Below are 25,819 nucleotides of genomic sequence, written 5' to 3' on the forward strand. Positions count from 1 at the left end.
CCTACCTATATATCTCACACCAAGAACGAGTCTGGAACGTGCCACCGGAAACGATGCGCGGGAAAGGAATCTAGGAACTTGCGCAAACTAAGCACTTGATTTTGCGCCGGCGCAAACCCACCTGACCAGAGCCAAACCCATCTCCATCAGGTCCAGAGGTTATGGTCGTGGCCGGGGATCTGCCTGTGGCCGACGACGGTGAAGGAGGCGATGATGGCGTCGAGTTCCGCCTTCTCGCCAGCCGACAGCTCGACGACGCTGCAATTCTCGCTGACGCGCGACGCGGCGGTCGCGCCTGGAATTGGAATGACAACCCCACACTCGCCCGTGTTGGAGTGGGCGCGGATCCAAGCCAGCGCCACCTGCGCCGGCGTCGCGTTGCCCTTGCGGGCTGCGAATTCCTTGACCTTCTCCACCAGGTCCAGATTCTTGGACAAGTTCTGCGCAGCGCAAACTCTGGTCAGCAGGATCGTTCGGGGATAATTCAGCGATAGGTAGTTGGGTTCTGAAAGGAGAGAGGGGTTGGGGTTTATGCTGCTCACATCAGGTTGGAAGCGGCCGAGGCGGAGCCGAACATCGCCCTCGGGAAGGTCTTCAACCTTGGTGAACTGGCCGATAAGGAAGCCGTAGCCGAGCGGGGCGTAGGCCAGGATGGCGACGTTGTGCTTCTTGCAGGCGGCAGCCACGCCGTTGGTGAGCATCTCGGTGCTCCAGAGGGAGAACTCGATCTCGACCATCGAGATGGGAGTTACAGCGGATGCGCGGCGAATGGTGGCGGCGCTGACCTCGGACAGACCGGCAGAGCTTATCTTGCCGGCGTTGACGAGCTCCTTCACGGCGCCCATAGTCTCCTCGACGGGAACGTTGGCGTCCATTCGCGCAGGGCCGAAGACGTCGATCTTCTTGACTCCGCCCACCACGCGCTGACACTCGTCAAAGCTCTCGAGCACCTCGGATCGCTTGGTGGTTGCCGAAAACTTGACAACGTCGAAGCAGCCGCGGACGAAGAGTGTCACCTTGTCCGCATCCTCAGGGTACTTATCAAAGTACCGACGGATCAGGAGCAGCCCAGCTATGGGCGGCTCAGGCGGGTAGCCATAGCCCTGCGCCGTCGACCAGACAGTGGCTCCGCTGGCCACGGCAGCTCGCATTGCTTCAAATGCTTGCTCGTCAGGCGTTTGCTTGGGGCGCCATGTCATGCCGAGGAGGCCGAAGCCAGTGACGGGAAGTGCAGGAGGCATGTTGAACGAAGAGATGGAATCCAGGGGCTCGTTGGCGGTTTGAAGCGAGAGGGTGATCTTGCACACAATTCCACTCTGAAAACAAGGACAGTATTCGAGAGGACGACATGGCGATCGATATTTATGCACAGAAGCCGTCAACTCCCTGATATGTTCTCCTTGTGTCAACTGACACTGCGCGGACTTAAGCCCGGACATTGGACTTTGGGGTGTGTGAAACGAGCTTCTGTTCACACACTTTGCCATGACCGCCAGTTGCATTCATGCAGATCCAGCCATGGAAGCGGCGCGCAGACAATGACGGTGGTCTTCCCGATTCCTAGATTAATTAGAGCCCAGGCCGGAGTTAACGTGGTTCTTAGCTGTCTGTTCCCGATTTTACCTGCCGACAAACCACTGATTCGCGATCCATGCAAGCCAAGGTCTCACCATCTCAACCATGCGTCTCGATTCGCCAATTGGATACTGGTTGCCCCTTTGGGCGAAGAATACGCAGCCTCTTTGGGCGGACGATACGCAGAAATCAATTGTGTATTCCTATCCGTCTGCGAAGTCTCCACCTCCCCTGACATCTTCCGGACTCCCGGGCCAGTATTGTTAGCAAGTTGCCGACCTAGTTCTCCCCGGTTGCCTCGACCAAGATGACACTGTCGATCATCACGGTGCCGGCCTTGTCGGCCACAACCTCCAACTTGACCTGTGCCGTCGTGTTGCCCGCCGGCGCGGTCCAGAACAGCTGTCTAGGGGCGAAGTATAAAGTCCCCACGCCGCGGTCACCTGGGTCTGTCGTCTGCAGAGGCACGTTGTTGATCATCACACCAACGAAGCCAAAGTTGGTGCGGTCAAAGTAGGTCGTGTAGGCGAGCATGTATGTCTTACCTGGGGTCACAGGCACCACGGGGCTGACAAGCCTGGCGCTGACTCCAAGCTCCTGGTTGGCCGGGTTGGGATCAGTGGCCAAGTACGCCTTCCACGCGAAGCTGCCAAACGGCGGGTTGCTGGGGTTGATGGTAACGCCCGCAAAGCCCGAGATGCCCGCCTGCGCTCCCGGGTCCGGCTTCTGCGTCGTCCACCCTCCGGCGCCGCACTCGAAGTCGCCATCGGGCAGGAATCCGAGCGGCGGGTGCGAGCCGCAGTACGCCGTCACCGGCGCAAACGTGATAGTATCGAGCCGCGCCTCGGGGCCTATCCATTCGAAGGTTATGACGGCCGATGTGACGCCCGCTGGCGGCATCCACGCTACCTGGCTGAAGTGCCACAGGGTTGGCGTGAAGTCGAGGGCGTCGATGGTTACCAGGCCTTGGCCATTGATCATGACACCGACGAAGCCGCCCGTCGTGCCGTCCATCCACGTCCCAAAGGTCAGCTTGTAGCTGACGCCGGGCGTCACGGGCAGCGACGGGCTGATGATGCGGGCGTCGGTGCAGCTCGTCGTCGAGCAGCTGTCGGGCCCCGTGAACTTGGTCACGAACGACTTGGCTCCAGTCAGACCAATGCCGGATGCATTGGCCACCACGTTTTGCTGGACCACCTGCACAATCCACGGCGCCGTCCCGCATTCGAAATCGCCATAGACGAGCCCGCCGTTGCTGGGCGTGGGCGCGCAGGAACTAGTCGGCGTGGCGACCGATGTCGAGCACGTCGGCCCGCATTGGCACGCCGAGACATAGCGGCCTGGGCTAGTTCCGCAGGCTGCCGTGGCTCGGGTCGGGAAGTTGGTCGCCGTGACCCCTCCCGCAGTAATGGTGGCGCAGAATGCCGATGCAGCTGACACGGCCGACGGCGTCGGGCAGGGAAAGAGAGCCCGGTAGCAGCTAATGCCGGGGTTGTTTAGTATCCCTTGGTTCTCCAGACGTTGCCATGAGTTGCACGTACTTGTCTGCAGCACAGGTTACCGCGCTCGCTCCGGTGGCGAGGAAGCCGGCCGTGACAAGAAGGCCGACGTTGAAGGCCGAAACCATGATGTGGTGCACCGCTTGGGGTGAAGTATACGTGTGGTTGGATATGGAGACGTGGTCTGTATTGGGTAGGCGAGACCGCTGCTGTGAGCTATTTTTCAATAGTCCGTCCCGAGGCACTAACCGACCCTTTTGTAGACTTTCCAACCCCCTCACTTTGACGCTTCAGCCTCGGGGATGCATCTCCGGCATCCTGGCCGTCGCTGTTTGTGCGTGCGGGCTGTGACGTGGACGAGTGAAGCACGGCGGGGCTTGCATATACGACAAAGCCTCCTCGAAAACGAGTGACTAGCTTCTCGCAGCCCTCAAGCCACCGGTCCGGTATTGGATGCCAAAACCGAGACGCAGGTCAACTGTCAGCCCTCGGCGGATAGATCCGCCGCACTACACCCTCGGCCATTGTGTTCTGGAGGCGGCTTGCACCGAAGAAGGCCCGAGCCTGACCATGCTGTGTTGACGGCTTCACTCATCATTATCGTGCCGAGCGCCCCTTCCGCCATCCATGTTGCTCGTAGGTCTAGATGTGTACGTAGGTGTATGTGTACGTAAGTGTATGTGTACGTAAGTGTATGCGTATTGCCTTTTCATTGTCTAGCATTCGCTGCACGTGCTGTGGTTCTTGGCCAGTTTAGCAGCTGCTTAGGACGTTGTCTCACCAGAAAACGAAGCCAAGCTCCCAAAACAGTATGCATCCCGTCACCAAACTCCGAATCTGCCATGATACGAAGTGTGCATTTTCTGGACAACACCACTGTCCACGTATGTACGCAAACAAAATCAATGCCCCTCGAGTTTGCCCTCTTCCTGTTCCTGTCCTAACTCACTCGAGATCCTGCTCACAACTTCCTGCAGCGTGCCGATGCGCAGCAGGTCCTTGGGGCCCGGCACGCCGCGCGAGTCGACCTCGCGCAGCGCGCGCGTCGCATAGTCGAGCGCCTTGCCGAGGTCGCCCACCTGGTAGTACAAGCGCGCGGGGATCTCGTACAGGCTGCCAGCCATGTGCGCCGTCAGCCCCTCGCCGTCGACGGCCGCGAACAGCGCCTCGGCGCGCGCCACCGCCGACGCAAAGTCGCCCGCGCGCGCCAGCGTCAGCACCTCGTCCTTCAGGCCCCGGATCGCCTCCCGCGCCGTGTCAGATGCGTTGCGCGTCGCTGCATCGGCCGCGCACAGCGTGCATGTGCACTTGAATCCCCACACGTTGAGCAGCGTGTCTTGCCGCTCGGCGTGCGTGAGGCTTGCGTCGGAGTCTATAACGGGTTCGTGGTTGGTTAGTGAGTAAGCGCAGTGTTGGGATGAAAGGGTCGACTTACAGCTGATGGTGATCTCTTCGCCAGGCTCGATGTCACGAGTCGACCACACCGTGATCGAGAGCGTGGACTCGGAGAAGAAGATCAAGGCGCTGGTCCATGTCAGCTGTTTGCCCATGTCTCATTTGTTCATCGCTGGAGGCATAACAGCTTCTCTTTCCTTACTTTGGGTTGCAGGCATGGTTGACCCTCTACGCCACAATCTACTTGTTAGCTAAAGTGTCGAGCTCAGATATCGATATCATTACTCCAAGCCTCCGCCTTAGATCGGATGATACCAGAATTCCTGTAAAGGAATTTAAGAACACTCACCGCCAAGTCGGGAAACAAGGCCATGTACGACTCGTCGCCAACAGTCACGGCAAACGAGTTGGTGAGCAACAAATCCTCCTCGACAGACATACTCTCATCACCGCGGCCCTCGCCCTTGCGGGCCAGCGCGTACAGCTTATCCGGGTCGCGCAGCTGTGTGATACCGCGGCGGAGCAGGTCCTGCACCTCCTCGCGCATCAGGTCGGCCGGGTACTCATCCGCGGCGAGGATCGCGGCGTGGTCGACGAGCACCACACGGCCCTGCTCGATGCGGCGCGTGGCGATGGCGCCCTTACCCTTGCCCGGCACGTCGCGCACCTCGAACGGCGGGTCGTCGAAGCTGCCGCCAGCCAGCTTCTGCAGCGTCTCGTTGTGGCCGCGCGTGGTCGGCGCGCGGCTGAGAAAGTCGACGTCGTGCGCGAACAGGCTGACTGCCGCCGGCGACGCCGCGAGCTCGGGCGTCGTGATGATGCTCAGCCCGTTGCCCCCCTTGCGGCTTGGCAGCGCCGCGTTGGTGAAGACGCAGTAGGGGCCGTCGGCCGCGTCGATGCAGTACGGCCGGTGTGTCCATGGCGCCCACGCCCCCGGGTCGGACGCGCTGGCGTGCTCGTCGAGACACGCGGGCTGCCGCTGCTGCAGAGGCGACTGTGGTATGCCCCAGCCGCACTGCTCTGCTGACAATACGGTGTGTGCGAGGGAGAGCGAGGCCGCAAGTGCGGCTGCGATGCTTGTATGGAGAGTAGGTTTCCGCGTCATGGTGGCTGTGATGGTGAAGTGCTGTGAACTTATGACACTCACATGGTAAATGAGCCTGACTATCGCCAAGGCAGACCTCAAGCACCTTCAATTAGACACGTTGTGTGTAAATTGACAGATTGCAATGCTGGGCTGGGCCAGCCATTTAGCCGCGAAAGCGGTGCGTTGGACTCTTGTTTCAACAGATCGCCTTTTAGGGTGTACAGGGTGCCATTCAGCATTTCACTGGCAGTTCAGGGAGCATTTATCCGCACAATCTTTACTATAAAGGTGATCTGGCGCTCTTTGTGCAAACTGACTCCTTGGTGTTGTCTGTACACTGCAGCACATAAAAGGATAAGCCTTGTGTTCTCATCAGGGGGCACTTGATCTACAAGCCTTTGAATATTAGTCTACTCACCTGATTCCTTGCATGTACTCTCCTTGGCCATCTTGGCTTGAAGCATGGCGGTAATTGATAGCTTCACGCAACAGCCATGTGTATCTGCATGCCCTTTTCCGTCTCCTACCGCACAGAAACACCAGGGCAACGAAGAAAATGGGCCCCTCGGACAAACCCACTGTTTAGCCGTCTGCTTCCATAGTTCCTTTCCCTTTGGTGGCAATCAGCACGGCCGGCCCGTTACTGGGCGCGAGGACCATGAAGTTCATGCACGTCGGCACGACCAGCGTGCCAGAGTCGCGCGGCCCGTACTGGTCCCGGAGGCGAGGAAGCAGGTCCGCTATATGGGCTGCCTCGCCAAAGTCTTTCCTTGGGGTCTAGAGCAGGACGTCTTGGATTTCATTGACGGTCGCCGCGTCACATTTGAGCAGGCTCCGAGTTACTTCTCGCAGCGTCTCATCACACCACTCCTTGATGTCTCAGAGCACGAATAGCTTCAGTATGGGGAGCTTGAAGAGAGGCTGGATTTCAGACAAGGGCTTGAACCCGGCAAGCACTTCAAATTTTGTAAGGGCAACGGCAATTTCAGGCTTGTGGTTGGGGTCCGTGAAGTTGTCGGGGTCTTTCTCGTGGAGTTCAGCAACCATGTCTTTGTTGAGGTAAATTTGAAGGGGAAGAGCCTTGGCTATAGACAGTATCTAATCGCAGTCAGTTACCAATGTATCTACCAAGCTGGGATCGGACTTGACTATAAGCTCTATACAATTAACTCTAGAACTAATGCATGCTCACTTTGGGTAGAAATGGGAGCTGACTCCCGAATTGCTCAATCGTCTTTGCGCCAATCAACCTGTCCTCGTCTTGTTGAGGGTGCCGACAAGCCGAAAAACACAGTCTGTCATGATGGGCAGATAATTAAGGTGGCCGCAAAATGGTATGCAAGTCTCGCTCGGGTATGTGGCTTTAAATGCAGAAGCTCGGATGACGCGACGGAAAGAGCTCGAATTACATGAGACGCATTTAAGTCTAGTACTGTATTTGTTGCACGCTGAAATGGTGTCGTCACTGATTCTCGCAGTGGGGCGCCAAGGCTTGACAGTTGTGCCTGTGCCGCCCAACAAACCATCGCAACCGTTGCAGCAAGGCAACTTCAGCTGCTACCAGCTGGTGGCATCAATGCAAGGCCGCTCAGGGAGCGCTGGTCGCCATCCACGCCATATCATAACGCCATCATGATAAGGGGGTACACGTGCAAAAGGGTGTACACGTGCAAGGAAAAAGCAGAGCTTGCTTCCTTGCTTCCGGAAACGACAAGGAGATAAAGATTACCGAGAGGCCGTGGAAGCGACGACTTATTGTATGAACATAAGTGGATACAGGGACCCACCTACTTCATCGCGATCCCGGATTTTAGGGAAGCTACAGGGCGGGTTGCGTCACAGCGCTAAGGTCCAGAGGCGATGGCCTGCCAAACCGACGCCATTGATGTCATAGGTCTTGGTTTGCAGCACTTAGCGTCCGTGCTGCCTGCGCGCTACTAATTAGATCAGACGAATGTTCCCAACGACCTTTTAAGTCTCGACGGCTCCAACCTTCTTTGACATCATTGTGGATTTGACATTATTGTGGACATGCGACCCGATCCAACGCACTGGTAAAGCTCGCCAAACCTTGTCTCTGCACAGTGAACGAGCGGAACATGAACGGCGATACTAGTGCCCGGCAGACGCCACCAACGGCGCCAGTGGTCGAGGTTGATAGAGAACGGAATGCTGCAACGGGAGACGCCGGGCCGGGGACGGGAATCAAGGACCTTTTGCCGCTTCCAGCAATCCATCCTGCAGAAGAGTCGGCCGGCACGACCAAAGAGAGCGTCGCTAATGCCCCTACTCTTTCGCATGCGCTTGCTACCGACGATCATGAGTTGAAGGGCGTCGCGCAGCAGGACCACGCCGACGAGGTGCGCGACCTGGGGTGGAACGAGACCAAGCAAAACATTGCCGCGCCTTTGGTCGGCGGCCTGAATAATGAAGAACTCTGGCTGCTTGTTCGGCGATTTAACAAGGTTAGCACCGACACAGGGCTGTTGATGCGTTGACTTGGTACCTACCCAGGTAAACTAACAGCGATTGTCACTAGCAAATATACCACCTCAAAGCCGTCACCAATGCGCCCCCCGGCGGCCTGGATCTCGTGGAGGTCGAGTTCAGCCCAGATAAGATGAGGTCTATAGTGGAGCGCCTCTACATGACGGTTGGAGTTGACCTGTTGGCTGGTTACAAACACATCGCCCGTTTGCGGTCGTGGCGCGAGACCCGGCGCACTTCTTACTTCGCCGCCACATACTTTGTCGCATGGCTTTTTGACTTTCTCGTGCCGCTCTTCACGGCTGTGCTGATTGCCCTTGTCGCATACCAGCCGTCTCGACACATCCTATTCCCCCCGGCCCCCCTCGCGCTCGTCGACACCAGCACGGGCGGAGTGCAAAAGCCTAAGGCTGGTGTGCTTGGTAGCCACGATAGCGTTACTGGCGCCCCTGAGAACCACAAGGGAGAGGCTGTCGAGCAAGAGGCTAGCAATTTCTTCAACGGCGTTGCGACAGTTGCTCTGAATGGTGCCGCCGGGAAATATCCCGCGGGCGACCCCAAGGCCGCCGAGAACGAGCAGGGAGGGACTGATTCGACACCTGATCCGACCGGTCTCGCTAGAAGCGCGGCCGGCGCAAAAGACAAGTCTACTGGATCCAAGACGGGCAACAAACATGACAATACCAAGGTTCCGATGGAAAAGGCCATGTGGGACAAGATGGAAACCATCATGCACTCCCTGAACGATGTCGCCGACACGTGGGAACGGTTTGCCAAGTATGTCATCAGGGCCCAAGGAACACATATACATGCCTGCTCCGACTGCACAAAAATGACACTAGCTGACGCTCTCGATGTAGTGCGCTATCTCCAACTCGCCCGTTTCCCCGCGAGACATCGCGACTCCGTCTTGCGACGCTCGTCATCCCCCTATTCGGCATATCGCTCTTTGTCACGTCGTACATTTTCATAAAAGGCGTTATGTTCGGCGTAGGGCTCGGCTTCTTTGGCGATCCTGTTATTTCGCGAGGTCTTGACTGGCTTAACAGAACAATCCCAGACTGGCAAAAGATCCTTGAGCTCCGGAAGTAAGTCGCCAAAGGCTATTAATTTTTACCAGCGCTACATTGTGGATTTTATGCTCACACGCAAATAGCACCATACTCAAGGGTGTTCCAACCAATGCCCAGCTCGCTCTCACGCTCCTCCGCCTCGGCGAGGCCAACAAAGCCCCCATCCCCCCGCCACCTCGTATTGATGAGGCGCCGCCGAGGGAGCCTGCTAAACTGACCGACGAACAACTACGCTCGGCAGCTGCAGAGCCGCCACTAGGCGCCAATAGTGCTGAAATCAACGAAGCCATCCAGAACGACCCTGCGAAGGCGCGTGAGACAGGATCAAGCACTGACGTTGGCGAAGATGCCAAGCACGGAAGTAAGGGCAACCGAATCCTCAGCTTCTTCCGGGGCACGACCAAATGGTTTGTCAAGACGGCCATCGGCACCGACAAAGTACGCGCCAAGATTGGCAGCCACCACGCCAGGGACCGCCTGGGCGCAGTGCCACCGGTCAACAACGTGGCTATCAGCGGGCCGGTAGACTTCAATGCCAGATACAACGGCAAGAAGGGCCACGTCTATCTCACGACGTCGTCGACCATTCCCGCCATAGGCTTCAGTACCAAGGAGACGCGCGAGCAGATTGGCAATGCCCTCCGCGAAGACCTGCACCCTATCTGGAGTGTAGCCATTGCAGATATCGTTGAGCTGAAGAAAGTGGGCGGTTATGGGTGGAAAGCGAGGCTAGTGGTCGGCTGGTCGCTCGAGAGGGAAGTCGCCGACGGCCTGGAGATCAAGACGGCAACCGGCGAGGTCCACAAGGTCACGGCCCTGCCTCTGCGTGACGAGCTATTCAACCGGCTGATTGCCATTGGGGGCCAGAAGTGGGAGGCTTGGTGATGTCACCCGATGTTTATGGGGACTGATTTGCGGATGAATAGGAAGCCTGAAATTATCTTGTTGGGGCCTAGGTATACTATCATACATGGTAGCCAGGAGTACTGTATTGTAATCTCTTACCACCCGATTTTGCGGAGTTTTCGGCGTTGCTTTTGGTACGGGAGACTGGGGTTACGTATGAATAAGAGGGCATGAGACTAAGAATATATAGTGTATTAATGCCTGGTATATTATTTTGTTTTCTTTAGTTTCACCGACACTTGACAACAACCGTGGTCAGTGATCGGCTTAGCAACAAAACCGTCATTCCCCTTCTTAGAGCCATGCCCGCGTCGACCTTGACAAACTTTTTCGTGTTATCGGTAACCCACGTGTCGGCCTCACAGGACGTGATACTCTGTGCCGCCGGAACGGCCACGGGCACGTCCGCGGTAAAATCTTGGTCCCCGTTATTAACAACTTGCACGACGATACTGCTATCTCTGTTCGTGTACGCGCTGGCCAGGATATTGATATCAGTAGCATCTACCGCGCCTGGACCACTGCCTTCTATACTTTCTACCTCGACGCGGACCCGCCTCGCGCCAGGCCGAATAAACCGGCTGAAGTGTGCCGACGCCCAGTACGTCGACCCAATAGTATAGTACGGAGCAGTGCTATTGTCCGCTGCTATCGTGCCGTTGCTCCCGCCGTCGTCAGGCCCCCACATGTTGTCGTACGTGACGTTGGCGCCGCGCTTCGGCGCCCGGATGAGCGGGGCCTCGGCAGCGGCCTGGCCGACGCCTATCCAGTAGATGTACGCACTGGCATTGCCGACGGCAAAGGCCTCGTGCAGGCCCACGGCCCACGTGAGCCCCTCGTTCTCGGACCCGTTGCGGAACCACGTCTGCGTCATGCCCAGCCGCTGCATGATGGGCGAGATCTCCGTCACCCACACGCGCGCCGTGGTGTTGAGCGGCCCGTCGGGCCCTGCAGGTGCCCCCTTATACGTGTGCGTCGTGACCACCGAGATCAGGTCCGCCGCCCCCGCGTCCTGCATCTCCGCGAGCAACGTTCGCGCCATCGACCACCCCTGCGCGTCGCAGCACGCGATCTGCACCCCCGACAGCCCCAACCCGCCAAGCGACACGCTCAGCGCCTCGGCTACCTCGACTGCTTGGTATCCGTCTGACTGCATGGTGGCGTACGGTTTGCTGTAGTATTGGGGTGGTTAGTCGTTGTTGTTGACTGTGGAATTCAGGGGTAAAAATGGGGAGCTGGTTCCGAGCCAGGGGTAAAAAAGCCCAACAACAACAACAACAACAACACAACAAACCGAGAAAGGGGCTCACATCAAATTCGGCTCGTTGAGAAACCCCAAATACGACACTGGAATCCCCGCCCCAATGTACGCCTGCACATAGCGCGCGAGATACTCCGCGTACGCCTGGACCCAGCTAGCGCCGGCACACAGCGTGCCGTCGGCGCTGCCCTCGCCGCGAACGCCGCACAGCCAGCCGCCCTGGTCGTCGCGGCCGTTGGTCTTCATGTACCCCGGGGCGCTCCACGCGTCAGCATAGAACGTCACGACGCCGTACCGGTCCGCCGCCTGCTGCGCGACCCACACCTGTCCGCTGTCGTTCCCGTCCCACGCGAACCCCGCCTCCGGGCCCGCCGCCGGCTGCGGGCTGTTCATGTGGTCGCCGCGGCTGTCGGGCGAGCTGCCCAGCCCCAACCGCAGCATGCTGAACCCGGCGCCGGTGGTGGCGTTGAACAGCAGGTCCAGCACCGCTGCCTGCGGCGCCGCCGGCAGGTTGCTGATCGCGTGTGCCCGCTGGAACGCCTCGCAGAACCCGAAGCCGTCGATTGTCTGGTACGCGGTGGCCGCGTCGACGGCGAGGGAGATGTGTGCTTGCGTTAGTGCCACGGCGTCGCTGGCGGCGAGCGCAGCTGCCACAACTGCCAGCGATAGAGCTTTGGGTGCATTCTGGAGCGCCGGGAAACGCATGGCTGCTCTGACGATTTTGGGTAAGGTGGGTGCCGGTGAAACGCGCAAGACAGCACACAGACTGGATGTGTTTTACGGGTAGGCAGCTGATGTCGTTGTCTCTGGGAGCCAGCACGCTCATCTTGCCAGGTCGGGGGCACGCGGTCAAGCGGGAACGGCTCGCGGCGGCTGAATTCACCGATGCACATCTAATATCGTCGGGGCCCGGGGGTGTGGGAATTAGCCGTGCTTTGCAGTTAAATACCGCGATCTAGTACCGGAACTAATTATTTCTAGGCACGCAGAGCCCCCGTGTGGCGACGTCTGTTGCTCGCGATGGCTCTAGGTTTGTTTGGGTTGTATAGAGTTTGCATATATCAAGGCCAGCTGCAATGCACCTAACTAGGCTTCGGAAAGGACATCTTTAAAAACACAAGACGAGTTTCTCCCTAGTAGGTGGAACTAGCTACCTTACGTAGATGCCGCGAATGGTTACGACAAAAAGCCCCGTCAGCTAGCAATGGTTAGGCAAGGGGGAATGACGGCCATGATAACCCCCCCTTCCACTTATTATTTGCCAGTCTTGAACCTTCAGCTCAATTAGCCCAGATGGACCACGCTCGCAGACATCCTCCCTCCTGAGGTATCACTGCCAGTAACTACCACCCCTGAGTCTAGACATTGAATCCAACTGCACCTCTTCAAACAGCCCGCCCTCCCCCAACTTACACTGGACGCGTAGCTCCCTTAAAAGTAGTACATGAACCAGTAGTACGGAGGATCGGGTTCTACGTAGAGCGTGCACCAAGGAATAAGCGGTTAGGGGAAGCTCGTCTTGGAGGTCATGTTGGGGTATTTGTCAAACAGACTGCTGATGGTGTCGGTGGTTGTCGTCGTCGTCGTTGTCGTTATCGTAGACGACGACGGCGCGGCTTGCGCTGTCTTGGACGACGACTTGCGGCCGAACAGGGTTGGCCGCTTCTTGGCCTCTGTTGTCGTGTTGTCTTTAAGCAGTGGAGCTTCTGAGCCTGCGAGAGAGGCCACGTCAGCGTCTTTGCTGTTGGTGTTGGACATGTTGGACTTGGCTGTGAGGATGAGTTATGGTAGATAGTGAGATTTCTGTGGTGGGGATTGTTGTCCTCGGTGATTTTAGTGTGAATTAAGTGTTTTGAGGGAAAAGGTGATGTAAAGCTTGGTGAAAAAGTAGTCTAGAGGGTTGAATTGAGTTTTTATATCCATTTACTGACCCTGCAGAGTCACAATCCCGAGTTTTTCCGTTGGTCAGCAACGCCCAAGTAACGGGAATTGTGGAGCAACGTCTCAAGTCCGTTTGGAAAACGCTTGGAAGCGTCAGCATGCCACGGATTTACCCATCCCTCAAGCTTCTAGTTGCCACAGTGTTTAACAGACAGAACGATGTGGCCACCTCTCAGGCGATTGTGGGCTCATTACTTGGATTGTTGATCAGGCCAATTTTTTACCTATCTATGAAGTGACTTTTGGCTTCTAAATCTTGTATAATTCCCTCGTAATAGTCCGACTCTATTGCATAACTTAGCCAAGATCAATAATCCCATGTGGTTGTTTCTATCTTCGTACACTAAATATCAGTTTCAGCTCGTGCCTCGTAATCATGGCAGGCCAGACAGAACCTTAAGATCACTATTTCTTCTCAGTTGGTGGGTTACAAAATGGAAACAGAGTAAGGAAGTCGTGATTGTGAGCTTTGTTGTTCACTTCTACAGCTAAGGCCCTCTACAATAAGATAACACTACAATTGGTTACCAATCATTCTATCGGAACATGCGCCATCATCATTGGCCAAACACACGGCTCAGGCAAACATGAACGCACAAGCAACCCCCAAGAAGCCCGCAAGAAGAGCCCGCTGCACTCCGGTGGTTCGCAGAGCGCCGCTAGTGCCAATCTCGCCATCTGTCTCCCAGCAATTGAAGTTGACATAGCTGACCCAGGCGTCCTCGGTGTCGTACGACCACAGCTCCCAGTCGGGCGCGGCACGGCCGTGGCCCCACCAGAACTCGGTGTGGTCCTGCGGCTCGGCCCGGCCCAGCTTGAAGTACTTGGGCAGGATCTTGAGCGACCACTCGGCCTGCCCGGCGGCGACGCTCATCACGGCCACCTGGTCCCAGACCAGGTGGTCGACGGAGCCGATCAGGTCGCATTCCTCGCTGTACAGGCTGGCCCGCCGCGTGCCGTCGTCCTGGTCCGAGAGCTCGAGCACCAGCTTGCACGTGCCGTCGCTGGCCGGCGGGCAGGGGCCTGCGGGAGTCGACTTGGCTGCGTCTCGAGGGAGTTGGGCGGCGCTGGCGGTGCTTGCAAGGAGAATAGTAAAGAATTGCTTGAGGTTGGCCATCGTCTACGATTTTGGTGACGACCTCGAATGTGGTGACTAAGGGGAAAGCGCGGCGTGAGATGTCGAGAGCAATACGTTGCCTAGGTAAAGTTTGGCAATACAGTAGAAAGTACGCAGCTTCAAAACTACTGGCACATTCCCTTCGAGCGTTGACAGTTTGACAGTTCGACAACTGTTTGAAAGACATCGGGGTTCATTGGTGTTTTATAACAACCGTGGCTTGCAACGACGTACGTGTGAAACAGGGCTATGCTAGGATGCCGGTTGCACTGAAAACAACAGCCTTTGAAACTGCCCACTATCATGTGCTTTGGCCTGAACGGAAAGCATGCTATTCGGGCTCTAACCCCTCTGTGCTTTGTTTGTTGGAACTCAAACAGTGCTCCAATTTCCAATATATCGAAGTGGTTCGTTTGTTTCCTCAAAATCGGTGATGGGGGCATGTTTGTGGAATCGAATTGAACGGATTGTTTTAGCTGGGGAACATTGTACAACATGATGCAGAGCAGGTTCGATGCTGTCTGGCGTGCTGTGCGTCCGTCCCTCGTCTTACCAGCGCACATCGCAGTCCCTCCGGGCTTCTCATTGCTGGCAGCGATTGTATCGGAAGACCATTTTGGCTGGGCCACTGGCGCTCCACCACCACCCACCAATCGGTCGTGGTTTTTGGTCATCTCCCTGATGATATTCTCCCCGATGATATCCAAAGAAGAGCACATCCACCGTCACTTGCAGGCTGGGGATGCCATATACATCCTGGCATTGTCGGGCAACGGGGCGCGCAGGCTTGGCAGAAATGCATGGCGCGAATGGGAAGCTGTTCGCGTAAGGGGAGAAATGGCAAATAAGAACATGCCAACAAGAACATGGAGATCTCACGTCCCAGGCTGCGTCTTATTCCACGCCTCCCAGAACTGGCTGGCGTAGTTGGGTATGTATTTGACCGTGTCTGGGGGCTGGCTGCGCCATTTAATCCTATCGCCTCGGGCCTAGTCAGGCGGGCCGCGAGCCTAGGTCGACGTGTACCCCTTGGCGTCTTTGATCTGCTGGGCGCGCTCGTCCGAGTACTCGAGGTTGACGGCGGGGACAACGGCTATCTTGCCATAGCCATGGAACCACATGTCCTTGCTGAACAGCTGCGGCTCGCCGCCGAAGCACTCGCCGTCGCGCGCGCGGCGGAACGGCACGGGTCCTTTCCCGGCATCACCACCATGGTCATCATCATCACCATCGCCCATCGTCATCAACGGCGCCGCGGCAAACGCCACGGCGCCGTTCCAACACGAAAACACCTGGAACGGCTGGCGGGCGGCGAAGCGCGCCGCCGCGGCCGCGTCGTTCCAGAACAGGTTCCACGCCGAGTCCCAGTTCCCGTCGGCCGGGATCTCGAAGAACGAATCGCCCGTCATGCCGCGCGCCACCCACACGTCGTAGAAGGTCGGGTCCCGGCCAGCGTACGTCCAGTCCATGGCGCACTTCATGTCAGCGCCCTAGAACTAGCGCTGGTGGATTAGTTTCAGGATGTCCTCGGCGCAGATGGCCACGTCGTTGAGGAATACGACGGTCGTATCCGCGGCCGAGAATCTCGCCGACTCCGCCTTGCCGACGAGCGGCTGCACGGCTAGGTTGCGTAGCTCAGCTAGCCTGGCGATGCGATCTCCTTCCTGCGGGTTGATGGCGCTCGACCGGTAGTAGTACGTGGTCTTGAGGGCCTCGAGCTCTGGCCGCAAGGCCGCCAAGACTTCGGCCGTGCCGTCGTCCGAGTTCCCTTCGGTTATGGACAAGGCGCAGGCCTGGGGACCGAGCAAGCGGATGGCTTCGATAGCGCTGCCGATGAGGCGCGGAAGTTTGGGCAGGCATTGCCGAAGGTCCAAGGCAAAGAAATATTGCACTGCTGGCGATTCGCCCTCCTCTTTCCTTATCAGATGTTGGTAGCGCGACACGTCTGGTTTGGGGCAGCGTAGCCGAGGCAGCTCCGTCGCTTCCGGAACCATGATGGCGTTGATATAGGCCGAACGGCTTTCGCTTGATAGGCGCCCTGGGATCCATATCGCGTTAGTCAGGTTCACGCTGAGGGTAGGTGTCGAGTTGTGGGAGAGTAAGGTGAGCGGGTGATCCCATGAAACAATACCTTTGTCTGGTTGTGCAGATGGGGCAGGGGGGCTCGTTGTACTTGTAGGAGGCGGTGAGAAGCCTGGAGATGGGGATGGGGATGGGGATGGAGATGGGGATTTGGGGTTAAAATTTATTCCGTCCGAAAAACCGGTCCGAAGGAATGGCGGCCGGCCCCGAACAAAGTGGGAGAAACTGAGGTAGAACCCCGTCGCGACGGCCAAGAAAACCCAGGTAGCGGGGGAGGCAATTTTTCGTCGCATTTTCGCATCTCGCGGCAGAGTGACCGGCGAGGCTTGGAAATGGAGGTTTGGAAATGGAATGGGTGAGGGTCGGAGAAGTGGTTGCGCGTCGGGGCGGCAAGCAGCAGCGCAAGTGATCAAAAGAAGAAGAGAAAAAAGGGAGAGAGACAATCGCCATTGCGAAAAGGAGGTAAGTGGGAGAATTGATGGGAAAAGTGGCTGTATTGGACCGTGGCCAGTCAGTCTTGCGATCTGCCTGCCGAGAGCGGCACTGCATTCAATCGATGCATCGGTATGGCTTCATTTCTTCATTGTTTACTTCGTCGCGTAGTACTAACCAGCGATAGAAATGGCCGCCCTTAAAGATCTGGGCGATCTTAGCGACTTTGGCGATCTCAGCGATGCGCCCGATCCGGCGCCGCCGGTACCACCACCCCTCTCGAACCCACCTGCCGGCCATAAGCTTTTGATCACGAAATATGACAGCCTCGATGATCTTATCGACGATTTGAACGAATGGACCGCTTCTACGAGCTTCAATACGTTCAAAATACGAGCCTCCAACTACGCCAAGGACTTCGGCGCAACCAGGGTCGATTTTGGCTGTCAACGTGGAAGAATCCAACAATCCAGGGCAACAGTGAACAAAACCACCACCGATCACAGAGGCTGTGTTTGGCAGGGCGTAGCCAAAGCCCTCGTTTCTAACGATAGGAAATGGACCTTTGAGCTTCATCCCGAGCATACAGAGGATACAAATCATCTACCGAGCGACCGGGACTTCAACCTTCTGAGGTCCAAAGTCGTTTTCGGTCCAGAGCATAAAGCAGTCATCGCCGAATACATCGACCGCCCAGCTGTCCTCAATAGGGAGGTTGCCAAAGACTCGCGTAGGGCCTTTCCGGACCTTATTTTCACACGCGGCCAGCTACGAAAATGCCGTTTTCGTCTTCGAAAGCTTGCCCTGAAAGGATATACACCACTCCAGGCCACGATGAAGTTGCTTGACGATGCCGGCATATACTACAAAGTTCGTTGGTCTACCGACAACCCTGACAAGCCACGCGGACTTTTTTGGGCCCCTAAGTGGTGTGAGGAGCAGTGGAAACGCTTCCCTCGGGTCCAGTTGTACGATAACACGTACAATTCAACAGAGCTTGAATATGGTGGAGGGCATGAAGGAAGCCTGTAATGAAGAGACTCGTAACCAACAAAACCGCATTCGCTTCGATTACCTAGGAAAGCAGTGGCTAGGTGAGGCTCCTTCGCTAAGATCGCCCAGATCTTCAAGGTCGGCCATTTCGAACGCTCCGCGGGTCCCGACCACTCAGCCGGGCAGGCAGTCCGGGCTTATGCCTTCCATTCGGCGGAATCCCTCACAGTGGGAGGGCGCCCCCCTTGACGATGACGACGACGATGTTGACTACGACGACGTTGACGAGCTTAGCCAGCCGCCTCCCCGCCGTACCGTCAACAACTTTGACTCGGCTCGCCGTGGCACCCGGGGTTCAGGGAGCAGGGGAGGCCGGGGCGGCACAACAACATCACGAGCTTCACGTGGCCCTGCAGCCTCTGCAGTGGCTGAAGGTCGTATTGTACGGCCTACACGAAGTGGAAGGGTCCCGCAGCCGACTGCCCGGGCCTTAGAAGGCATGGATCAGTAAGGCTGTCAGTTGCATGCAGTTGTGAGTAGTGTAAGCAGGCCTGTAGTCTTTTATTGCATTTTTGGCCCTATTACGTAAGCGAATTCAACGAAGTCAGCTTCGCATTTTACTGGAGATTTGAACGATTTGAGCGAATGTACGGTCCTGAGCTTCAATTACCGCATTTGGAAGTGTGTTGACGTTGGCGACGGCGGCGAGGTGCAATTGCGGTACAATTGCGTTGCAAGCGCTTGGAGCCGGGAAGCCAGCGTATGTGGTAATTTTGACTGTAAATTGTGGTATTTTCATGGGCGGTGAGCTATAACGCTTGGGCGCCTATGTACCTACAGTATATGGAGACGTTTTAACAGTCGGAGGAGACGCACTCTTAATTTGATACGCAAATGATGCGAATAGCCTCAATTGCGGAAGCAAAAGGAGCTCATAACCTATGCGAGGGCACGTAGGGAATGCATGTGTGTGATTTCTTTCTATGGAAGCTAAGCTATCTACGCGTGGGCGGAGAATCTATGTGCGGGGGATAGGCTAGATCTACGGGGGCCAACCAGTGCCCCGGGCTAGGCCTGGCCCTAGCACAATACGCACTTCGTGTAGTCGACTTCAAACCTCCATCGCTTCTCTGTCGCTGGAACCACCATTTCGAGCACATAACCTGTGTGCCTCGACTCCGGTAGAGACATTGCGGCGCTTGGACCAGACGACAAACGAACCGTTCCATTGTTGTCCAGGTTGAGCGATCCATAAGGCTCGGTTGTCGAGACATGCTGGGCCAAGGTACGGAAAATAACCTCCTTTTCCTTCATGAGCATGCTGCTGAAGTATGTCTGGCCGTCGATCTTGGATTCGAATCTCCAGGCCATGAGTGTGTAAGGTTCAACCTTCCCCTTGACCATGTCCCAGCTTGTGCTGATCTCAGCCCAGGCAAAAGAGTTCCAGTTGCGCTCGCGACCTCCAATTCCCTCCAGGATGAACGGCGTGCCACGGATGGTGAGATTGGCTTCAGCGACCCCGACGGGCACGTTTTCGACCCAGTAGGGGTAGGGCGCGAACCAGTTGTCGCCACGCGGGTGTGGGTAGACGAGTCCATTGGGGTAGACGGCGGGCGAGATGGCGTCCAGCGTGAACGTGCCTCGCACGGTGGCCGACTCAACCTTGACAAGCGTGCGTGAGCAGTCGTTCGTTGCCTCAAAGGTCCAGTTCATGCCGGACGTTCCGTTGTACCAGGTTCCCTTGGTCGCGTATTTGCAGGCCTGAATCGTCGAGACGTCCGCAAAAGTTAACTCGATGAATCTTGTTCCGTTTGGCCAGACAACCGCCAAGAACATCCGCTGAGCCAAGGCATGCCCGGCAACGGTGCCTCGACTGAAAGTGAATCCCATCCCGGACTGGCCGTCAGCGGACACCCCCTCGAACGACCAGTCTTCGCCCTTTGTCAGATTGAAGCCTTCGGTCATGGGCACACCGAAGGGAGTCCACGGACTGTCCTTCATATGAACCGTTCCGTTGACGTACGCACCAGCGGCGTGGGTATTGTTGGAGCAACAGTGTTGTATGCAACTAGTCGCAGCCGCAGTAGCCGCTACTACAAGAATTGAGAGAATGGAGGTCGAAGGTATATTGAGTAGGGTTGAAGTGCTGGGTCGACGAGGGAACAAGATCAAACTAGGTTGAGATGCAGCGTGAGTGGTGAGAATTCGGGAACGACGAAGGTAGTGAAGCCTCTTCATATATAGGAACGATGCGTATAGTAGGTCACAGAGGTCGCCATCTTGGTGGCTCAGAGGCTGCGTATGCTGTTCTTCGCTAGTTACTTAGTCTGGAATGATGCGAACAGGATGGGAGGGGGCCACACTATGACTTATTCAGACGCTGTCGAATATTTCCTTTACGGGAAATACACGGCATTACGAGCTACTAGGTCCTTGGTAATTCCGCCGAAGGCATGGGGATCGGAGTTGCGATTTCTTGCTTAAGAAATGGCGAAGTGCCAGTGGGAGGATGCGTATCCCTGCAAATCGGCCTCGTAAGATCCCTCTTTGGGAAAGGCCCCATATCTGAGATCGGCCTGCTGCCTAATAAGGGGGCTTGCTTAAATAGTAGGGCTAACTCTCATGCTCTCCTGGGCCGCCACAATCGTCAATTACCGGATCCATCCATAAATCCCGCCAGAGACCAACTCGATTGACGGCTGCGACACCCCGTTCTGTTGTAGAGATAACAATTTGCTCCTTTGGGCAGTGCCGTCGACCATGCAGGAATCGAGGCCAGTGAACGAGTTGTGCCACAACTCTCCGAGAAAGCCGAGAAAGGCGCGAAAATCAAAAGGAAAGTCTCGGTTGGGCTGTTCGCTGTGCAAGAAACGGAGAGTCAAGGTACATCGGCGATTATGTTTGGCGGCCAGCAAACGATGACCACTGACCGCAAGCAGTGTGACGAGTTGCGCCCGGCGTGCTCGCGGTTTTCTGCTCACCCCCATCTTTGCGCCTATCCATCCGTCAGCGTGCCGAGATGGAATAATCAAGTTATCACCTTCCTCCTACCGACTATTCCCGAACGCCTGCCTCGATCGCAAGAACCAATGACCAGAGCAATACTCTCTCTCAGAGCGAACACGACAACGCCGCTACCGCCTCAAATGCTCAATCGGCAATGCACCAGAGTTATCTGTCTCTGGTGATGACAGAGTCTAGCAAAACTTTCGACACTCAAGACGTTTTTCTCTTGGTTCATTTCACGTCAACCACTAGCTTCGACCTGCTTGGAAGTCAAAAGCTCTGGGCTAAAGATGCAATGCAGCTCGCGTTCCAGGTATGAACTAGCTCGTATCGAATCGATAAAGACTTTTTTGCTGATACTAATCATTTGCTGCAGCACAATTTCCTCATGCACGCAATACTTGCTCTCTCAGCTCGTCACCTGCAAGAGGCGGCACCCCTCCTATCTCAGAAATGCCTATCTTATGACTATAGTATGCTCGAGGCACATCAGTTCTAGAGAGCTCTGTCAGGCTTTAGCAACGGGCTCAATAGCGGCACCTATTCAACTCAAGATGCAGGCCTCGCCACGTCATTCTTCTTTTTTTTTTTACGCCAGCGCAGCCTGCAATGCCGATCAACCCCCGGCACAGGCCTGCGAGGGCGCCTCTTTTACATTCCTTCGCGGCATTCAGACACTTGTCGCCAACAGCTCTTCTGTTGCCCATAGTGGCCTCTTTAAGACTTTGGTTGCGCCGCCCCTCTTGTTACCGACTCTCTTTCCACAAGCCGTCACGGTCGTCGGACCTGGTGCAACCCTGATGGGACTTCTTGACGGACTGGCTGCTAGCTCTCCCTTTCAAGAAAAAAGAGAGCTATATGTCGAGCGGATTGAGTCTCTCACATCATATCTCTCTGCAGCTACGAGGCAAGATATCGGGGCTGAGGTAGCCGAAGAATTGCTTTTGGCATGTTTTACATGGCAGGCATTTTGCCTAGCTGCGTTCGTCGCTGCGACCAACAAACAAGATCCGATTGCCTTGGCCTTCTTGGCGCACTATTATGCGGCAGTCGAATTAATCATACGTGTGGTTAAGAACAAGTTTTGGTGGTGGCAGAACAGACCAAGGCATATGGTAAAGCTGATTGGCCAATCCATCGACTTGGCATGGGTGGCTTGGGTTGCATGGCCAATGGAGGTCATTCAGATGTTGGGAAGGTAAATAGGACTAAGTTCTAGGGACGGAACTAGGGACCGTATTGCTTAAAGGAAGGAATATATCAAGGCTACGGCGAACGATATATACGAAGGTGATGCTCTAGACTAAGGATCCTATAGTGCAAGACGGCGGCTTCATCAACTCGTCGCCCAGCAGTCTTCGAGATTCCCCAGCTAGAAGCACAACGCTAGAAGAGCCCAAGATTTTGCTATTACGGTGAAATAACACTCTCGCAAATCTGCAGCCCATCCTCGCCGAACTAATCAGCGGCAGTGATGTAGTACACACCGCTTGAATGTGTGGGTCAACCGGTCTGTAAGGGCTGGACGCTCAGGGGTGTGACGCTCCAGGTGGAGTTTTGATGTGAACAGAGGGCAAGCTCCTGATACACGAGTAATGCAGTGAATAGAACTGCTACTCAAAGTGTATGAGTACAGTAAATGTATATGACTTGCTTGAAGAACCAAGCACGCTCAATGTAGGACCATAGTCATAGGCATTGAATTTATCTAAATTGAGTAGCTAATCACAGCTATCCTGAGCTCGAGGGTCAGTACCTCGAGAGCGGGTTCTACGGAACCCGCTGTGGAGATGTCTAGTCTTAGGTGGTACACTATTGGCTCCTCGTGCCCCTGCCAGCGTACTGGTCCAATCATGAAAAGCCCTAGGCCCGGTAGCTGTCTCTTTGCGCCTCGGGCCAGGCCCAATGGTTCAGCGACGCGGCTCCGCGCCATCCTTATACACCCCTTTTCCTGATTAGCTACTCAAGCACCGGGACTCACCGAGGTACAGTCGGGGATCGTAACATGATGCAAATACTGGTGTGCTACTACTACTTACAGTAACGCAGAATCAGCATTAGCAAGCCCTCAAAATTAACGTGTGCTGGCTAAGAGGAGAAAGATTTTAAGGCTAAGACGATTAGGGAAGATAAACAAGCTGGATAAGCTGCTCCGTCGGACTATGAAGGATATAGCACTTGATTTGACTATTTATATATGTGAGTTAAAAGTTCAGCTTTAAATATTATTATTTAAACTAAATATATAAACCTAATTATCCGCCGGGTATTGGCTTTTTCTTTCTTTTCGTGACCAACTTCAATCTATATATCGCAAATGCGACCCTAGATCTCGTAATGCGCACTGAGGCACCGTACCTGGCTAGCCACCCGGTCCCCTGGTGGTGTCCAGAGCGGCTTACAAAGAGTGGCATCATCGAGACGCAGGCCGGAAACTACAGACGGGGAGTTATTTTAGACAGACGTGCTACCAGTTGAGGGATGCATTGTCAAAATCCTGGACCTTCTTAAGCTCTTGTTAACCTAGTTTACTAGAGCTGTACCTAAATCCATAAGTGGCCGGCATTACACAATCTGGGACAAAGGGGCCATATCCAGTGTCACCCCACGACAGGCCAAGAATCTCAGCGAGCTGCTTCGCAACCTCGGTATCACAATTAAGCGTGTTCCCCATTAAGGCTTGGGCAGTATACATGGGATGGTAGCCTGAGCACGTCAAGAGAGTCGCAATGGTCTGGGATTCGAAAATTTAGCAGTGGGCGGTTTAATGGTTCAGGGGCCTATGTACTCACCTTGCTAGTATGGCCTGACGCGATGCTCAAGGGCCACAGCGCCGGGTTCACGGGCATGGCAGAGGCCAAGGCCATGCCGACAGCGTCCGCCGCGACTTTTTCGAACTTGGACACCCCGTCTCGCATTCTCTCAAGGTCACAACCTTCATCGCGCACCATCCTGTTCAGAAACCCCACAAACCAGGATAGCAACGACAAATCGCCCTGTGCCTCGGCATGTGTTGGCTCCTTGCATATGACGGCTAAGAGAGCAATGCTGGCGGCTACGGGGTAGCACAAGGCTCTCCTGGGGACCGAGGTTAATAAACGAGAATGATCAGAATGGCAGGAGTGTAGTACTTACCAGAGCTCTGTAAATGACTGAGTGGGGAATCGTGACATGGAGCGTATAGTGGCTCTGGCGGCTGCCCTCGAGACGCTTTTATGTCGACTTGTTCGTTTGTTGATGGAATCAATGTCACGAGGTGATTCAACTGGCAGCATTTCCGCAGTGGTGTGCCGCACAGAAACCCAACTCACCAAGGACAGGCTGTTGTAGTAGACCAAGTGTAGCATGGCGACGGACACGTCCATGGGCGACTCGTTGCTACTAGCACTTTCAAGTTGGTCAGAAAACCAGCGTGGACGAAACTCGAGTGGGACTCGAAGGCACCATGCCTCAACCTCTGACTCGAGGGCAAAGAGGTCTGGGAGTTTATGGGTGTTGAGCTGGACCACGGTTCCAATCCGTTGCTGGATTCTGGCGAGCTCGGCCCTGAGTCTGAAGACCATATTACGCTGACCCAACTCTATTGGCAGATCTGCCGTGACACCTTGTTCGGCGTGATGATGCACGGGTGGCAGTCCGGTGTTTATTGTCATCTCCATGTCGAGAACGAAGGTTGTCCAGAAAAGCCGGCTCTGATTTTCTCTTTCGTCTGGCGATGGGATGCGGTACGCTGCGGTCATGACACGAGGACTAGCCGATTGCTGCATGTGGACGGCCATGGATAACAGTCGCGACGTTGTTCGTGTGTCTGCCGACTGCCGCATAAACAAAGCCATGGCCATGACGGCTTGTGCTGCTCCGAGGCCATCTCCGTGGACGATGAGCTCTGGTAACATGGCGTAGGCGTTTCGAAAGAAACACCACGAATACACGGCGACCTCGCGAAAAGAGCTGTTGAGCGTCTTGAAGTGTACCGTGCTGGCGATGATGGCGTTCATGACGCCCTGCCACCCAGCGTCGGGGTTGTTGGCTGCATCTGGGTGCTTGATTCGGTCGACGAACCAGGGTGTGTGGAGGAACGGAAGCTCTGCGCACACTTCATTGAGAAACCGCTCCGCCACCCACAGCTCGGGCGTTTCAGCGGTCAAGGGCGAAAGGGCTGTCCTCTCGAGTCTTTTGGTGCATTCCTCTCCCTGCCAGAGGGTGAAACGCTGGGATATCTGGCGGTGGAAGGGAAACACCACATCACTGAGGACCGATAAAGGCCCAGCGTCGATATGGTCGATACGCGGCGGACCGGCGTGGGCAACTGACTGCGGCTCCTTCAGCGATCTCGGAACCGTATCATCGGATGACGAATCCTTTGTCGATTCGTGTCGAAACTTGGACTCCATCTTCGCCAAGCGCGCCTCGAGCGCCTCAATTCGCTGTTTGCTACGCAAGGTTAATTAATTCTCAAATTTCCAAATCTTCAAGAGCGGCATTAGATCTTGGTACCTTTTTCCTGGCCCGCGGATTTTCTGGGTGGCAGGGTAGGCACAAACATGGCCCCGATCAGAACAGGCGGAACAGGTGGGCGACTGCCCGTCGCACCGCATCTTTCCAGTCCGACATCGCGTGCATGCCTGCGAGATACTGTCAGAAAAGCGAGGTCCAATCCCAAACTGCTAGTAGAACTAATGAGACACTAACAATACTTGCCTTAGAGACGCGTTGCCCTCGTGTTCTTTTCGATAGTGGGCTCGGGGAATTGTTTGCCATTTTGGCCCCGGAAAGCCCGGCCAGGGATTGACGGCGAGAGATGATGAGATGAGTTTGTAATTATGGTGGAGTAAAAGCCCGAGCTGAACAGATGTGTGGAACTTGAGATGCGTGCTGTTTAAGACCGGAAGCAGAACGACGAATCTGCCGGTGGCAGGTGCTGGCTTACTGGTTTGACGGATCCAAATTCTTCAGGTGGAAACA

General features: G+C 55.7%; 11 protein-coding genes across 11 annotated transcripts; 2 read left to right on the forward strand and 9 right to left on the reverse strand.

The window, feature by feature from the left end:
- Positions 1–146: 146 nt before the first annotated feature.
- Positions 147–1,241, reverse strand: B0T26DRAFT_649083 (voltage-gated shaker-like K+ channel, subunit; the record flags this gene model as incomplete). Its single annotated transcript, XM_060438056.1, has 2 exons — positions 147–440; positions 543–1,241. The coding sequence occupies 2 exons, from the start codon at positions 1,239–1,241 to the stop codon at positions 147–149; spliced, it is 993 nt and encodes a 330-aa protein (XP_060294743.1).
- A 613-nt stretch (positions 1,242–1,854) lies between these two features.
- On the reverse strand, positions 1,855–3,057 carry B0T26DRAFT_648737 (uncharacterized protein; the record flags this gene model as incomplete). Its single annotated transcript, XM_060438022.1, has 1 exon — positions 1,855–3,057. A coding segment is annotated over one exon (1,203 nt), but the record flags the coding sequence as incomplete, so codon positions are not given.
- A 1,749-nt stretch (positions 3,058–4,806) lies between these two features.
- B0T26DRAFT_614835 (uncharacterized protein) lies at positions 4,807–5,397 on the reverse strand (the record flags this gene model as incomplete). The annotated part of the gene is made up of 1 exon (XM_060435965.1): positions 4,807–5,397. A coding segment is annotated over one exon (591 nt), but the record flags the coding sequence as incomplete, so codon positions are not given.
- Positions 5,398–6,138: 741 nt separating this feature from the next.
- On the reverse strand, positions 6,139–6,603 carry B0T26DRAFT_753533 (RmlC-like cupin domain-containing protein; the record flags this gene model as incomplete). The annotated part of the gene is made up of 2 exons (XM_060445697.1): positions 6,139–6,333; positions 6,445–6,603. 2 exons carry the CDS (start codon positions 6,601–6,603, stop codon positions 6,139–6,141), a joined length of 354 nt encoding a protein of 117 aa, XP_060294746.1.
- Positions 6,604–7,564: 961 nt separating this feature from the next.
- On the forward strand, positions 7,565–10,163 carry B0T26DRAFT_873588 (uncharacterized protein). The gene is made up of 4 exons (XM_060447996.1): positions 7,565–8,021; positions 8,096–8,820; positions 8,904–9,131; positions 9,200–10,163. The coding sequence occupies exons 1-4, from the start codon at positions 7,656–7,658 to the stop codon at positions 9,999–10,001; spliced, it is 2,121 nt and encodes a 706-aa protein (XP_060294747.1). The 5' UTR covers positions 7,565–7,655; the 3' UTR covers positions 10,002–10,163.
- Positions 10,164–10,413: 250 nt separating this feature from the next.
- B0T26DRAFT_625318 (glycoside hydrolase superfamily) lies at positions 10,414–11,931 on the reverse strand (the record flags this gene model as incomplete). The annotated part of the gene is made up of 3 exons (XM_060436163.1): positions 10,414–10,657; positions 10,721–11,194; positions 11,333–11,931. Coding segments are annotated over 3 exons (1,317 nt in total), but the record flags the coding sequence as incomplete, so codon positions are not given.
- A 455-nt stretch (positions 11,932–12,386) lies between these two features.
- On the reverse strand, positions 12,387–14,341 carry B0T26DRAFT_873589 (uncharacterized protein; the record flags this gene model as incomplete). The annotated part of the gene is made up of 2 exons (XM_060447997.1): positions 12,387–13,052; positions 13,822–14,341. The coding sequence occupies 2 exons, from the start codon at positions 14,339–14,341 to the stop codon at positions 12,787–12,789; spliced, it is 786 nt and encodes a 261-aa protein (XP_060294749.1). The 3' UTR covers positions 12,387–12,786.
- Positions 14,342–15,351: 1,010 nt separating this feature from the next.
- Positions 15,352–16,506, reverse strand: B0T26DRAFT_804237 (cryptococcal mannosyltransferase 1-domain-containing protein; the record flags this gene model as incomplete). The annotated part of the gene is made up of 3 exons (XM_060447121.1): positions 16,473–16,506; positions 15,886–16,379; positions 15,352–15,831 (listed from the first exon to the last, which is right to left on the reverse strand). Exons 2-3 carry the CDS (start codon positions 16,333–16,335, stop codon positions 15,352–15,354), a joined length of 930 nt encoding a protein of 309 aa, XP_060294750.1. The 5' UTR covers positions 16,336–16,379; positions 16,473–16,506.
- Positions 16,507–18,847: 2,341 nt separating this feature from the next.
- On the reverse strand, positions 18,848–20,400 carry B0T26DRAFT_873593 (uncharacterized protein; the record flags this gene model as incomplete). Its single annotated transcript, XM_060447998.1, has 2 exons — positions 18,945–20,400; positions 18,848–18,866 (listed from the first exon to the last, which is right to left on the reverse strand). Exons 1-2 carry the CDS (start codon positions 20,084–20,086, stop codon positions 18,848–18,850), a joined length of 1,161 nt encoding a protein of 386 aa, XP_060294751.1. The 5' UTR covers positions 20,087–20,400.
- A 515-nt stretch (positions 20,401–20,915) lies between these two features.
- B0T26DRAFT_364509 (uncharacterized protein) lies at positions 20,916–22,104 on the forward strand. The gene is made up of 2 exons (XM_060434626.1): positions 20,916–21,167; positions 21,231–22,104. The coding sequence occupies exons 1-2, from the start codon at positions 21,145–21,147 to the stop codon at positions 22,054–22,056; spliced, it is 849 nt and encodes a 282-aa protein (XP_060294752.1). The 5' UTR covers positions 20,916–21,144; the 3' UTR covers positions 22,057–22,104.
- Positions 22,105–23,469: 1,365 nt separating this feature from the next.
- B0T26DRAFT_717426 (uncharacterized protein) lies at positions 23,470–25,575 on the reverse strand. The gene is made up of 3 exons (XM_060442326.1): positions 25,352–25,575; positions 23,990–25,288; positions 23,470–23,932 (listed from the first exon to the last, which is right to left on the reverse strand). The coding sequence occupies exons 1-3, from the start codon at positions 25,450–25,452 to the stop codon at positions 23,635–23,637; spliced, it is 1,698 nt and encodes a 565-aa protein (XP_060294753.1). The 5' UTR covers positions 25,453–25,575; the 3' UTR covers positions 23,470–23,634.
- Between the last annotated feature and the right edge of the window lie 244 nt (positions 25,576–25,819).

The sequence above is a fragment of the Lasiosphaeria miniovina genome (assembly GCF_030549165.1).
Source record: "Lasiosphaeria miniovina strain SMH2392-1A chromosome Unknown B0T26scaffold_5, whole genome shotgun sequence".
Lineage (NCBI taxonomy): Eukaryota > Fungi > Ascomycota > Sordariomycetes > Sordariales > Lasiosphaeriaceae > Lasiosphaeria > Lasiosphaeria miniovina.